General features: G+C 47.7%; 1 protein-coding gene across 6 annotated transcripts in view; it reads right to left on the reverse strand.

The window, feature by feature from the left end:
* PPA2 (inorganic pyrophosphatase 2) overlaps window positions 1-15896 on the reverse strand; it is a 73620-nt gene that overhangs the window by 43386 nt on the left and 14338 nt on the right. For all 6 annotated transcript variants that reach the window (XM_044767453.2, XM_044767454.2, XM_070504532.1 and 3 more), the window contains exons 3-5: window positions 9345-9398; window positions 7831-7950; window positions 662-748 (exon numbers count right to left, since the gene is read on the reverse strand). In XM_044767453.2, the coding sequence (XP_044623388.2) occupies window positions 662-748; window positions 7831-7950; window positions 9345-9398 (261 nt within the window). The remainder of the gene's footprint in view (window positions 1-661; window positions 749-7830; window positions 7951-9344; window positions 9399-15896) is intronic.

Below are 15896 nucleotides of genomic sequence, written 5' to 3' on the forward strand. Positions count from 1 at the left end.
TGGCAAGCTCTTATTGGCCGGTTTCCAGGAGCTCCACGAAATGAGAGACAGGACACTGTGCTGGGAGGGAAGACAAAGTGCAAGGACGTCCACAGAGAACAACAAATGCCAGCAACAGTACAGCAGAAAATAGAAGAAAGAATCGATCAAAGACCCAAATTCCACGGGTCGCAGCACCCATGGCATCGCAGGCTTTGCTCCTCCCCATAGGACCCGGCAAGCTGGTGGCAGGCAGAGAGGAGAGGAGCAGGCTGTGTCACCAGTGTGAACTTCCTGTCTGGATGATGGGCAAGGAAGCCCAGGACCACTCGGCAAACCTTCCACCATATTCAGGATTCAGAGCACATGCTTGAGACCTGCAGACTGCACGCCTGCCACCTCCTCAGCTCTGCTGCCGGGACGCACAGCCACAGACAGGATGTCAGCCACGGGCGCAGCTGCGCTATTTATAAAGACCGGCCGTGAGAGGTTTGACCCGCCGTGGCTGCACTTCACCAAGCCCTAGCATGAGAAGGAGTAAAGGCACGAAAAGGGACTGGAACCAGGGCTCAGTGGGCTAGAACTCTGAGAGCCGAAGAACTGGTGCCTTCCGGGGAGACCTGAACTGGTGTGGCCGCAACAACCTGGAACACATGTTCGAGCCACAGGCTGTCAAACACACCTTTGAGCCTATTTCACAAACATCAATAGGATCATTGTCTCCACAGCAGTCCGTGCTCTTCTCTTTCCGATGGGGATCTTCCCAAGTCTGAAAAAAAGGGACAGGGGAGAAAAATAGGTTAATGCTCACTATAACACATCTTACTCTTTCCACGTGATTGTGAAGTTTTACAGACAGCCATAAGCCAAGGAAGATTCTCAGAAATTACACAGGCTCAGCACCGCCAACACACCAGCACCTCCCTGTGCTTCGGTGTAATTAGCATGATTTATAGCCCTCCTCCCTGCCGGTCTCACTTGTCCGCATGACCACATCTGACAGTGGGCGGCATTTCCAAACACACGCTCCTCCCAAGTTTAGTCAGCGTCTAATTCAGGTTCACTGGGAGTTTCAGTTCGATGCTCCATCGTCTGTGCCCGCGTCCCCACTGGCTGCCTAACCCTGCTGCCATCATCACAGCTTCCTCCGACCGGTAACCACATTGGGTCTGGCTTTCAGTGTTTGAAAATAAACTTCCTATTCTTTAAGTGACTTCTATTAGAAGACACCCAGTTTTCCCTTCATAAACTAAAGACAGAATCTACCAAAGAAGAGAGAAATCAATTTCATTCCATTTAAAAAATCCTCTACTTTTGCCATCAGATCCCAAGACCTTGACAAACACACAAAAAAGTGTCAACTCTGGCTGTTGGTCACAAAGTACACACAGGGGCATTTTTACAAATGAACAGCATAAGAGACACTTGTTATCAAGTTTCAACATCCCCTACACACTATCCTTCCCAAAAAGCCTCAGAACCGCCCAATTCTAAGTGGAACTGGGAGCTTGCTCAGATTTACACTCTAACACGTGCAGAGACCGGGTCATCTCAAGATTGCTATCTACAACTTCAGATTATCCAAGCTTGGTCCCTCTCATTTACACAGATAATTAAAAATGGACTAACTTACACCTAACCCTAGATAAACTCCAGTATTTGCCTTCTGGCCTTAATTATAGTATGTTCAAGAATAAACTGACCCAGCCTCACCAAAAAAAAAATATATATATATATCAGTAAACCAAGTCCAACAACATTTGACTCCCCAATATTAGAAATAAAATATAAGAAGAATAAACATAACGTTAAGTGCCACACTGGCTGTGGGTGAGCGAGGCTTTCCAGGCGGCACCCCCACACCCCCCAGGAGGAAGGCATGATTCACAACCTCACCTTACAGGTGAGCAAACTGAAGCCCAGAGTGTAAACTGCCCACGCTCACAGCTCTAAACGGAGGCCACGGGAGGAGAACCCACGATGTCACGACGCCGAATTCTGGCAACGGCAGCAACGGAATGGCCATGACCTCCAGAGATCACCGTATTCTGTCTCACGGCCCTCTTCCTGGAGTTCTGTCCTGTGCTACTGTCCACCCCCCACGGCCTCCTGCCTCCTCTTTCCAGGACACGCACGGGCTCAGGACTCGAGGAGAACCCTCTCTGGGCCACAAGTGAGGAACAGAGATGTAGAGGATGGTCACTGCGCCGTGTTAATAAACGGCACAGCACTTGTCACAAATGCTACAAAACTCACCTAAACGCGCTGGACAAACCAAGACGGGACTGAGCTCCAACTGGAATCAGAAAACCCAGACGCAGAAGGAAGGCGGCCGAGGCCCCTCCATCCTAGTGCAGGGATCCTCTCCTGACCCCCCTCAAGCTCGCTCCCCTCTCGGAAGGAGCAGGAGCCACCCTGGCCCCGAGGAGAACAGCCGGACCCCAGCCTACCTCAGCCACGAACCCCAGCCCTCAGTTTCCCCTCCTGTCAGGGAACAGCTTACACGAGACAGCTGCTGGATACGCCCTGCCTGAGTTCCATGACCGTCAGTGGTCCCTCTTCACCGCACGACACCAGCAGGGAGGGACGGTCTCGGGCTCACGAGTGACTCAGCCCGCCCCAGCAGCGCGACCCAGAACAAAGTCCTTCCTGCACCAGAAGGACAGCATCTTCACAGGCGCTGCCCCCTATGGTGCTGGCGGGGGCTTCTGTTTGCTGACTGACTGGTCCACATCCCCTCAGAACCCCAGGTTCAGTATCACCTATCAACTCAGCTGCTTCTGCTGGGGAATATGCATGCGAGTCCAAAATTCTTAAGCCACACGATGCGATGGTGTCCGTTTCTGGGCCAGTTCTTCATGATCCCCTCACAAGTAAGGCACCAGGCTGGCATTTCTACTTCCAGGCCTGCCCTTAATACACTATATCCACAGGCCTTGGTTCTCACTACAAACAGATTCACACGAAACAGCTTCTAACTTAACTTGAAACTAAGGTACCATTCCAAGCAACCGCCGGAGAGGACACCTGGACAAAGTAAAGCTCCGAGTTCGCCCTCTTGTGGAGCTTCATGTGCACAGCCAGGCGAGGGACGGGAAAGCAGGCAGGCTGCAGCAGAAACATCCAGAAGAAGAAACGCCAAACCGTCATACTTGTTCCCCCCAGAATTTAGAAGTAACTTCCACAACCGGACAAGAAAAAAGGCAGCCCAACACAAAACAGGCCGCAGACAGAACAGGAAATCAAAGAAGGGGCACAGGAAGACTTGTAATACATGAAAAGATGCCCAGTGTGACGGGAGAGACCCAACTTCAAACCAGAAGGAGACACCATTGCAAAGACCTAAGAATCTGACAATGCCGAATACCAGAAACGACGGAGGCACCTGCACCCGACAGGCGCTTGGCAGGAGTGCCTATGGCTCCAACTCCTTTGTAAACAATTTGGGAACACCTCATAAAGTAAAATGGGTGTGTAACTCACAATTTAGCCATCTGACTCAGCTACAGACCCAGGAGTACACACCTATATATACTACAAATACAGAAAATTTCAGCATGGGCCCAAGAAAAGCATTAAAAAATAGTTAAAAACAACCTACCAACAGGAACATGAATAGTGTTAAACTCATACAGAGGATGGCTATAGAGCTATGAAAACAGATAAGTCAGAACACACAGGTTACTGATCCAGCCCTACCCGTCCTCGTGCAGGTGTCTGAGATTGCCACCTTACAATCCACAGCATCAGCCCATCCCCGTCTGGAATCACCACGCACTGGTCCTTAGCCTCTGAAAACCCGTGAACTGCACAGAGCTGTGCATCCAACGCCTCTGGAGAACAGCCTCCTGACTGATAGGGACCCTGGTCACCTCCTGACTGATCGGGACCCCCATGGCCATGCCAGTGGAGGGGAGACCCGCTCAGCCTCTGCGTGTACTCTGCCCGCTTCAGTGGGAGCAGATGCCCCGCCAGCTGTCTCACCATCAGCAGCTGATGCCTGCAGTGACAGTGACACCAACACAAACTCACTGTGGGGCTCCACACACTGACGGTCTCACTTACTATTCACGGTGACCTTGTGGGGTGAGTGGTTTGATGACACAGAGGAACAATAGGCCTGCAGAGGCTCAGCCACTGGTCCCAGGTTAAAAGCTAGTAAGTGGTACTTCATGACAGTGGGGTCAATGACCCAAATTCATGACGAAGTTCAAAACAATAAACACAACAACATCACATTAAGACTGAAGAAACCTTGAATCTGTGATTACAGTCCCGTAACATTATCCAACAGGTTTTCTGAATATTTACCCAGAAAGACATAACCCTTGAATAACCCATTAGATGCGGAATTCTGAACAACTGGGGGAAGACAAAGATGATTTCCGCCCAGGCCAAACTCAAACTCTGAGCAAGCATCAGTGCCAGGGCAGGAGGAATCATGGAGGTTAAAGCGTGTGGACAGCGACGGCCTGATGCAGGATGCCCTGAGGACCACAGCTCAGCACAGACGGCTACGGAACGGGGCTCTGCAGCTTCAACGCCCCTCAGCACGGCGGGCTTGGTACCTTCTCTGAACTAATCTTCTGCTGTTATGAGACGGAAAGAGACCAGCAAAATCCAATACCCACACATGCCTATGAGACCAATGCCACACACGCAACGCATTCACAAACTCACTCATTCCACAAGCACCGACTGATCAGCCACGCTGTGCCAGGGAGCAGGCCGGGCAGCTGGAAGACATCTGTGAACAAGAGACAGAATCCCTGTCCACACGGAGCCAGCATCCCAGCCCGAGGAAGCTGGCAACAAATTAACAGATAACTGAGTTATACAGCATGTTGGACGTCGGCAGGTGTCACGGCAAAGGGAAGAAAATGAAGGACCAAAGGCGGAGTGGGCCGGGGGAGGCGGGCTGGAGTCGTACAGGATGCTCAGGGCAGACGTCGCAAGGGAGGCGAGCTGTGTGCACACCCGGGACCCGGGGAAGAGTTCCAAGCCGGAGGACACAGTGCGCAGAAGGTCAGTCAGATGCAGGGTGTGCCCGGAGGGTCAGAGGAACCGATCCGCAAGCCGCCAGTGTGGGGGCGAAGGAGCAGGGGGAGGAGGACGGGGGAGCTGGAGACGAGGTCAGACATGCAAACGGATCCGGGGCTGCTTGCATTTTAACAGGTTCACTCCGTCTTATCGTTGACTACGAAGTGAAAAGATATTAGGTACAGTTATCCTTTCCCAGAAACGAGTGGCCTAACTTCAACTTCTTATAAACATTAATCTACCAATAACATCAGTTATTCTCGTTTGGTAAGTAACTCCCACGCAGTCTGCAGTGGACTCTGTGCTGAGGACTACCACACTCACACACTCACACCGGCCAAGAGCAGTTTGGGTCTAAAAAGACAGTGAAGACCTCCTGCAGAGATGTGGCACAGAATGCCGGTCTGCTCGTCTTCCTCGCTGGTGCTCAGGCCACACTGCCCCCGTCTGTTGGGAAACATGCTGAGCCCTCTCCACACGCTGTCTGTGCTCACTGTCTCTGGTTGGGTCCCCTAGATGTCCACACCACTGGTCCCCCACCTCCTCTGGGTCTGCGCTCAGGAAGCACCTTCTCGCAGAGGCCTGCTGCCTGTCTGACCCCAACAAGCCCCCCACCCAGCCCCCTCCTTGCCCCACTTCTCTCCAGCACACTCACCGCCGCCCGACAAACCACGCATCGTGTACGTTTCCTTTTTCTGGCCTGTCTCTCTGCCCAGAAGGGAAGTCCCAGAGGAATTTGTGTCACTGTTCTCACTACTTCACCTCCAGTTCTCAGAACCCGCCTGGCCAACAGCGGGCTCTCAAAACACGTGCCCTGAATGCAGGAACGGCAGGGAGTCGGCAGCACTGAGGCAGTCGGGCGGAAGGACGGACGCTGCCAGGCAGGCTGGCGCAGGCGGCGGGGCAGACGCAGGGCTGGGGGCACGGGAGGGTGTTCTCTCTGGTTCTCTCAGCAGCGCTGCTCAGCACTGGCTACTGAACCTTTGAGGAGGGTCCTCACAGGGGCACGACATGCGCAGCTGTCTGTTTGCACAGTGCTGTGCTGGTGCTGGGCAGAGTATGGAAGTGCGGGAGGCAGGAGTGAGGGCAGGCGCGAGGAGGCCGCTGCGGTCCAGTTCTGTTAACTAAAGACAGCCACTGTGCCCAACAGACAGATGACAGCAGACATGCGCATCCTGAAAACTCAGACGCTTCCAGAGGAGGACAAAACCTTGTCAGGACTTTGAAGAGATCAACTACAAAAGCTCAGAACGAGTAGATGAGTTTGCAGCGCCCGTTCGGCTCCCCTGTAACCTCTGGTCTCAGTGATGTTCCTTAAAGAAAACAGCACGGAGCACTCAGAGAACCAGGAGCAGCAACAACGAGGTCACGCTCCCACCCTCCACCAGGCACTGTTCTGAGATGAACGTGCAGGACTCACCCATCCTCAGCACCACGCGCAGGAGGTGCTTTATCGTCTCTACTTCACAGAGGAGGACGGCGAGGCCAGCAGACGGACAGACTTCCCCAGGCAGAGTACTAGAAAGCAGCAATCTGGCTCCAACACCCACATCCTAGCCACTCACAACGCAGCCTGGATCTGTATTTACATCTCCTTTTTCTTTGTATGCCCAACACCTAACGTGCTGCCCGGCACATAAATCCTTAGTAAGTGTTTAATAAAATAAACAGATGAACTTTACCCCCTGCCTCCTCTATGCCTCCGACTGTCTGTCGGTCTCAGCGCAGTGGCCTCTCTGGCCTCCTCCCGTCCACACGTCTTCTCCTGCAGACGGCATCCTCTATGCTTCACAAAATGCCTCCACCTTTCACTGCAGGTCCTCCCATGTCTGCCTGCGGCGCTGGGAGTCAGACCCCCTCCTTCAGCCCCCGTTTCAGCAGCGCCTGTTTCACAGAACACATCCGCGTGGGCGCTCCAACTGCGTCTAAGGCAGCCTCACTCTTTAGAAAACATGCTTTTTTCTTTTCCTGTGCAGGTTTATTCTACATAGGCAGCTGTTTTTTTAAGTTGGATAAAGCAAGACCCCTTTTTCTCAGCTATTTCCCCAAATGCATCTTGGAATTTCATGTAAAATATTAAAATTAATAAAATAAAAATAGAACAATTAAATATCCAGATAGATGGACAGTCAAATGGCTTTTATAAACATAAAGGCAGGCTCTTCTCTCTGTCCCCAAATCCTAGACTTTGGATTCTGCGTATTCTGAGTTTTTCTCACTAAATAATCTGGAAGGAGAGAGATTTCCCAGAGTCCAGAGTAAGGAACCACGAGAAGAGAACGAACAGGGAGGAGGAAAGAGGGCCGACAGCAGTGTGACTCCGACAGGAGCGGCTCCCGGCACCGAGCCCGGGCTCCCTTCGTCCTCACGCCTCCCACTTAAAAGTGTAAATTCACAATAGTGGATAATTAATCACCTAACTCAATCCACAGTGAGATCTGAAAAAAGATTCATCTGTTGGAGTTTAAACAATAAAATCCTTACTCTCGCGTGTGAGTGTATATTCACGAAGTGACAGCAGAGAAAGCAGATACAGCACTTGGCAGGGCCTCGGACTCGCCAAGCCCAGAAGAACCATGCTCAGAGCACCAACCATGAGTGCTCTATGCACCACCTCCAAGACCCCGAGCGGACGCCTACATCGTTTGAATTTACTGACACAGTAAAACTCCACATTAAAAAACTTTAAATGTACAAATCTCTCAAACTGACATGTCCTCAGAACCAGTTTAAATTCACGTAGTTCACAGGATTTACAAGGCAGTTTTTTCAGAAGACAGAGACGTTCTACCATTATAACAAAAACGTTACCTGAGGGAGGGCGCCGTAATTCCATATATAACCCTTGTGAGGAAAGATATTCGCCACGAAGCGCGGCTTGCCATCCTTCAAATCCTGTTTAATGGGGTTCAACGGCTCCTCCGTGGCAATCTAAGCAGATCACGGAAAAAGGGGGATGAGAAATGAGGAATCCCATATCCAAACCGCATTTTTTAAATCTGCTATTATCAGCTAAATCTTCATATTCCAACATACTGATCAAAGATACTTTAAAATAAATTCAGCCAGCTCTTATTTCTAATTTGCAGTCCTGTGTAAGAAAAACTGTCTGGAAAGGAAATATCCGATGAACTATTTAGGTACGCTATCATTAGTGCACTCATTATTTCTAATGAAAATAATAAAATGAGTGAAATGGCAAGATAAAGATTCATCAGCTTGCTTTCTGTTACTAATCTTGGGCTTTTTACCATCAGTTTTGTGATGATAAATTTACCTCAAAGATTTTCACCAACTGGTTTCATTTCAAAATTACCTTTCTATCAAACGTATCCAAATTGCCATGCAAAAAGAAAAAAACCTATCCTATAAAGAAAACAAAAATTACTGAAGCCATGTGTGAATGAACCAACACTGCTTAAGTTAGGCAGAAGCTCAGATTTCTGATCCTGGACCTAACTGCGACAGAGAATACCAGACAATGAAACGTTACACCTGAACAAAACCAAAAGAAGAATCTAGGATCTTTACTCTTTCCTACTAAAATATCAACACAAAGATATGACCAGGACCTGGTGAAATTACTGACAACTCTCCAAACATAAATTCTGAAAAATATACACCTATATAACAATTCTTAAATGCTTGAAATAGTACTGCCATCACATCCAAAGTTGTCAGAGAAGGCTTAAGTAACTAACAAATTAAGTGGCATAAATTAAATTTCACTCAGAACTATACGTACGTGATCTTACCTAAGACGATGGAACAATAAAATTCTGAAAAGCAAAAGGGAAGTTCTTGATAGGCTCATGCCTCATGCAAACGACTAAAAAGAGCTAACCAGGGGAACAGAAGATGCTCTTAGACAGAGCTCATAAATCAAGAGCTGGCCAGGAAAATGCTGCCATTCCTGGTAGAGAAAAATCTAAAGAAGAACAAAGTCCTTAGAAACTAAAATTGCCATCAGCCCCAAATATACACGTTTCCGCTGTGTCCATGAACAAAATACATCTCAGACTCTATTTAATAAACCTTTAAAATATTTGTCACTTTACAGGACAGAGTTGTCAAAGAAAATCAAATGTGTGTGTAACAAACTAGACAAGCAAAAATGGAAAACACTCTCCTTAAAGTGTACATTCAGCTTTAAATAATATTTTGCTTTTTGAAACTAGATTCAAAGTAAGTTCACAAGAACGTTTCATTATAAACAAGTCTGTCAACCATCCCAAATTCAAAATATTATGGCAAACAACTTGAAATAAAGTTCTATATCATTATTGATTATCATTTCCATTTGATATCACAGAATGTTTCCATACCTCCATCTTCGCATTTGTCCAGCGAGGCACTTCGACAACCATATTAAACAAATTCTGCAGTGAAAAAAACAAAGACAGAAAATTGAAAAATTTTACCTATCCTTTATTTTTTCAGTTATCTCCTGTACAAGAATGCTTTAGTTTTTTTCCCACAAAAAATGTTTAGAGTCTGCATCACACATCTGCCTCTGCCCTAAATTTCTAGCAAAAAATTAGAGAAGTCGTTAAAACACAGCAGCCTTGAGGCCATCACATCCCTTCCACTGCAGGGAGAGAAGTTGCTGCCTTTCTGGAAACACCTTCCCTCGCAGTGACAGCTGGAACAGAGTCAGGAAACTGTTTCAGGTTTTCTCTTCAAACTAAAATAGGAGAGAGAGACGGGGTCCACCATGCAGGCCGAGGGCCTCGCCCTTCCCGTCTGCGAGGTGGTGTGACAACCTCTGCCCGACTCGGCACACGAGGCTGGTACAAAGATCAACCACAGAATTTAAATGAAAATACACAGAAAATTATGAAATAAAACATTTTGAACATTATAAAACAGCATTTAAATGCAAGCATTATGATCACAAGGTGAGACTAAGGCTGTCGGTGCAGGCAGCTGTAAAGCTCCCAGAGCTGGAGAGGGGCCTTCCTACGCTCAGCTGGCCTGTCCAGACACCTCTGCTTCCCTGAAGTCACAGAAGGACACCGCTTCCCTTCACCACTTCTCAACTCGGCAAAGCGCTTAAAGCAAAGCAGATGCACAGTCAATGGTGAGTGGAAATAACTTCCCACAGTGATTAGGAATTTAAGCATATAACTGCCTACAGTTTGGCCTCACAAAGAGACAGTCTTACAGTCAGAGCTGACCTGCATGGCATTCTGACATCAGCAACTAACAGCTTATGGCGGCAGAGCAGGGTCTGAACACATCTCTGTAAGTTGGACCCGGACCAGGGCTGGTCTGCAAGCTGAGTGCCATTGGTTCATTCAGAGACATTTACAGCAATTTGGTGGAATAATCCTTATGTCTGTTGAGCCTATTAATAAAATTTGGAACTTGAATTACACTTTTCTAAGAAGTCATTTTGATTGTATTTTTAAAGTATCAGTTCACAAGAGATTAGGAAAAAACCAAAAAACTAGCCCTTCCCCTCAGATCATTTGAGAAGCAGCGATTAAACACACTTATTCGCCATCGTGCCACACCTCAAAATCACCTGGAGAGCTTCAACCAGCTGAAAGGAGAAAGGTCCCCACATATTTGAATTCGGCTGTCCTGAGGTGGAGCCGGGACACGGCTCCTTTTAAAAGCTCTGCAAGCAAGCGGAGCCTGCGGCCAGAGCCGAGCTCCCCTGGCTTAGCACACTGTAAACAGTATCAGGGCCTTTCCGAGTGAAACCCAATGCTATTGAGTCAAAGAATGCTATTTACCCAATTAAATGTAAATGTCAATTGAGTTACAAAAGTAACGACGGTTTTTAGTTTTCCAGATAAGACTGAAGCCCACCGACGGCACAGCCGCACACCCACAACGACACAAGGAAGCAGGCTGAGGACCACTGCTCAAACATGGCTGCTCGCTGCACCTCGGCAGCCTCCCCGGTCCTGCTGCCAAGCCCCACTCGCCGTGCTCTGTCACGAGGTAGCCAGCACCAGCTCAAACACCTCTGAAGTAGCTGCTGAAAAGAAAAACCTAAGGAAATGGCAGATGTCCCATAATTTATTCATCCCCGAAAGCCCGGCTATAAGAGAGGACGAGTGTGCGGACGAGAACTCAGAGGGGACAGAGAAGACCAAGCCAGTGACCATCGACTCACACCCAACACTGACCAAAGCACTCACAGGGACCTGAACTGGGCAACAACAACAGAGAGGTGCGAACGTGAAGCCTGCACAGCACTCTCCCATCATTTGTCCCTGATCACTCATAGCGCACTTCCAGCCAGCTCTTCATTTCCTGGCTAAAATGCACACGACCTGCAATTTTTCAAAGCCAACATCAGTCAGCTTATCCTAGGATCAGTGTTCATGACAAACCAACAGTGGTCTGCTGACATTTATTAGAAAGGCTCAAAGATACAAAGGACACACTGCCATTCAGAAAGTCAGGTGTGGGCCTCCTTCACTTCTTTTCTTCCTCTCCATTCTTCCCTTCTATTTGTATTGAAGAAATCAAACGAAAACCAATAAGATATGAAAAAAGCAGTCAGTAAATTGTATACACTTGGAGAAAAAAATTGGAGGAAATCACCCTTCTTTCCTCTTTCTAACTCTCAAAACATCAAGGAACCTATGGATCTGGCATCAAGTAAACTATGGATGAAAAGCAAAGACAAGGAAAGCAAAAACAAACAAGTGGGATATATACACAATGGAATACTACTCAGTCAAAAAAAAGGATGAAATCTGGCCATTTGTGACAACATGGAAGGACCCTGAGGGTATTACGCTGAGTGAAATAAGTCAGAGGGAGAGAGTCAAATTCCGTACGATCTCACTCATAAGTAGAAGATAAAAACAACAACAAACAAAGACATAGATACAGAGATTGGATTAGTGGTTACCAGAGGGGAGGGGGGAGGGAGGAGGGTGGAGGGGGTGATAGGCACACGTGTGTGGTGATGGATGGTAATTAGTCTTTGGGTGGTGAACATGATGTTGTCTACACAGAAATCAAAATATAATGATGTGCACCCAGAATTTATATGATATTATAAACCAATGTTACCACCGTAAAAAAATAAAAAAAGAAAAAAAACAAGTGGGACAACATCAAACCAAAAAGCTTCTGCACAGCAAACGAAACCATCAATGCAATGAAAAGTCACCTATTGAATGGGAGAAAATATTTGCAAATCACATATCTGATAAAGGGTTAATAGCCAAAATACAAAGGAACTCATACAATTAATACCAAAAAAACAAACAATCCAATTAAAAAATGGGCAGAAAACATGAATAGACATTTTTCAAAAAAGACATAAGGATGGGCAACAGTACATGAAAAGATGCTCAACATCACTACTCATCAAGGAAATGCAACCAAAACCAGAATGAGATATCCCCTCACACCTGTCAGAATGGCTGTTCTCAAAAAAGTCAAGAGGTAAGTGTTGGTGAGGATGTGGAGAAAAGAGAACCCTTGTGTACCGTTGGTGGAAATGGAAATTGGTGCAGCCACCATGGAAGACAGTATGGAGGTTCCCCAAAAAATTAAAAATAGGTCTACCATATGATCTAGCAAATTCCACCTCTGGGTATATATCCAAAGGAAATGAAAACAGGATATTGAAGCCGTATCTGCACTCCCAAGTCCACTGCGGCACTATTTACAACAGCCAAAATATGGAAACAGCCTAAGTGTCCGTCAATGGATGCATGGATAAAGAAGACGTGGTATGTAAGCCCCAGTGGAATATTATTCAACCAGGAGGAAGAAAAACTCTGCCATCGGCGACAACATGGATGGACCTTGAGGGCATCATGCTGAGCAAAACAGAAGAAGACAAACACTGTCTGATCTCACTTACGTGTGTAATCTTTAAAAAAAAAAGCCAAACTCAGAGAAACAGAGAGTAGAAAAGTTGTTGCCAGGGGCTGGCGGGTAGGGGACATGAAAGAGAATTTAAAAAAATCAAAAACTCAAATCAGGCACGTTCTCAGAAATAAACTTTAAGTTGGCTGTATGGATTTAGAATATATTTTTCCCACTAAAACAACTGTTTCTGGGTTAACGCACAAAGTCTCTAGGAGCCTATAAAGTCTTGAGCCCCAAATGTCCATTCAGCCAACATCTGGGGCAGTGGTTCTCAAACTCCAGGGTGTGCAGGGTGCCCTGGAACACCTGCTAAACATGTAGACTAACCAGTCCGCACCAGGCAGAGATTCTGACTGGGCAGAGACGGAATGAGGCCAGGAACCTGAAACTTTAACAAGTGCGCCAAGTGGTTCCAAGGCAGACGGGTTAAGGACCATTTTGACAAACACCAGTTCAGGAAAATACAAGATGGCAGGCAAAGATGGTAGGAATGAAACAGCCCCACAGCTTGTGTGGAAGTGGATTCAAAGGATGGGGTCGTAAGTTTCAGCTGGAGTAGAGAATAGATGGAAACAAGGCTGGGAAGAGGGACCAAGGTGAGGAAGACAGGAGGAAAGTTGCCCGGCACCAGCAGGAGGAAGAGGCATCGAGAGCAGAGAAGTGAGACATCCATCGAACGGTCTGGTCCTTGGTCAAGAGCTAAGAAAGGTTTGACAGTCACATGTTTGAAAGACGTGTTGAGAACATATTTATTTTAGCACAGAGTTGGTACAACTATTTTTTCCTTCTCCTCTACCCCCAAAAGGCTTGTTCCTGGATTCCTAAACAGCCTTTCAAACCATCTTTTCCCTTATAATAAAAAGATGATAAACTGACCTATTTTCATAAAGTACCTTTACTTTAGACCATCTACCATGATAAACAACTTGCTACTAAAATGGGTTCATTTCCTGATTCTCTCTGGTTTTTCACTTATGAAATGAAATGGTAAGGAGGTACCTGGAAAAGTCAGGTTCATAAACAAGAAGCAGGCAGTGGGTGCCAGGGAATGGGGGAGGGGATGGAGAGTCAGTTTAATGGGACGGAGTTCAGTCTGGGAGGATGGGAAAGTTCTGGAGACAGACAGTGACGATGTTTGCACAACACGTGGAAGTACTTAACGCCACTGAACTAGACACTTTACACAAGTGTAGTAAATAAAATGGTCAATCTTATGTTACGTATAATTTACTGGAAGAAAAAAAGTGAAACGGCAATATCACCCCAGCTGCCTTAAAGAGACACAGAAGAACAGCAGAATGCACAGGAGGTCTTGCAGGGGGGAAACCGCAGAAGCACTTCCCAAACGCAAGCTATCATCACGGTCTGTAACAGACAATGAAGTGCCTCGCAAAAGTAAAAACCTTCAGATATACGTCATAGTCGTCACTTTGTGCTCTCTTTGTAGGAATGCCATTTTCCTTTAAAAGAAAACATGGTCTTTATGACTATAATTTCACAAGGAATATGGCTTCAGGGCAAGGCAGTGACAATACGCCCATACGAACCGTCCACTGCAGACGCCGTCCAGACGCCCGGCGTCTCCTCTCAGCATCTGCACACCCAGCGCACGAGCAACAGAGCATTTCATAAATAAGTTATCAGAAAAGCTACATCTCTTTCAAGTGTATTTTCCTAGTTTTTACAAAATAAGCAAAGGCACTGTTCAGTCTTTAAGGAAAGACTGGCGGTTTCCAGTGATTACACTTAAAAGAGTCATTTCGTGACTGAAATCAAACTTCAGGGAGCGTGACTAACGAGCCACGAACACTCGCACCTCCCGCCTGGGAACACCATGGTGTCACAGACACGCCCCATCAGCACTTCACTGTAACAAAGGAGGCAGCGGGTGTGGAGGAAAAATTATGCTGTAGGTAACTTTTACACGCCAAAACGACTACTAACGAAGGAAACAAAACATTATTATTCCAGGTCAGCCCTGTTCCTAAAATGCCACATCCCAGAGAACAGTGTGCAACAGTTCTAATCGGCATGGACGGGAACAGGGGAACCTCCCACACGACCACCGTGTGCACCGAGCTCCACTGGCCCGGAGTCAGCAGCATACCCCACTACCTTCCATCCTGCCCTGTCCCCAATCCTGCCTAACCCCAAATCTCATACTCCCCACACCCCTCCCTCCTCCTGAGGCAGAACAGAGGCCCCCTGGATGTTTACAGCCCACTCTATGTTCCACTTCCACCCCAACCTACCACAGGATTCCCAGAAATATCATCATTGCTGCTCTCGGGCACATGGATTTTGCCGTGAAGCAGCCCCCAGTCCCTGCTCCTTCCACTCTGGTGTCACAGCACTCACCACCCTTGGACTGACTCGTTTGTTCTCTGTTCGTCTGTCTCCTCCAACTAGTGGGACCTCCATACACCCTCCTCCCCGCTGCAGCCCTGGTGCCTGGAACACTGTCTGGCTCACAATAAGCATGCAATGATTTTTCTGAGTGAATAAATTATTGAAGAATGAATAAATGAACGCACGTACTTTCAGCCAGAAGCAAGGAGAGGTGGTGGGAGATAAGATATTTCGGTTAGACAGTTCACTGGCCAGAACAAAACACACGGGGACACACACTCCTCTCTCAGACACACAGTCATGGTGACGTGGAGCCCTCCCTGTCCCCTCTCTGGCTTGCTGCTCTCCCTGGACTCCAGCCCCCGTCCTGCAGCTGAACACTTCTCACAAGCAGTGAGCTGGAGGGACTGCTCAGGGCAGCCAAGAGGACGAGCTCGGATGGCCAGCACCTCCGTTCAGATCCCACCTCCATGACAGACTGGGTCCGTGACCATGGCAGGAACTTGAGCTCATTTACAAAGGAAGGTAATGAGCGTGGCCGAGACAGGCTGGGAGGATGCGGCTTGAGCGCTGAGCGTGGTCACGATCTTCATAATTCTCCCCACGGCCACCGCTACTGACGGTCCAGTCCTCAGGGGGCAGCACAGACCCACTTCAGCGCTCTGTACCCGCAGTGTGAC

This window comes from Equus asinus, chromosome 3 (assembly GCF_041296235.1).
Source record: "Equus asinus isolate D_3611 breed Donkey chromosome 3, EquAss-T2T_v2, whole genome shotgun sequence".
Classification (NCBI taxonomy): Eukaryota; Metazoa; Chordata; class Mammalia; order Perissodactyla; family Equidae; genus Equus; species Equus asinus.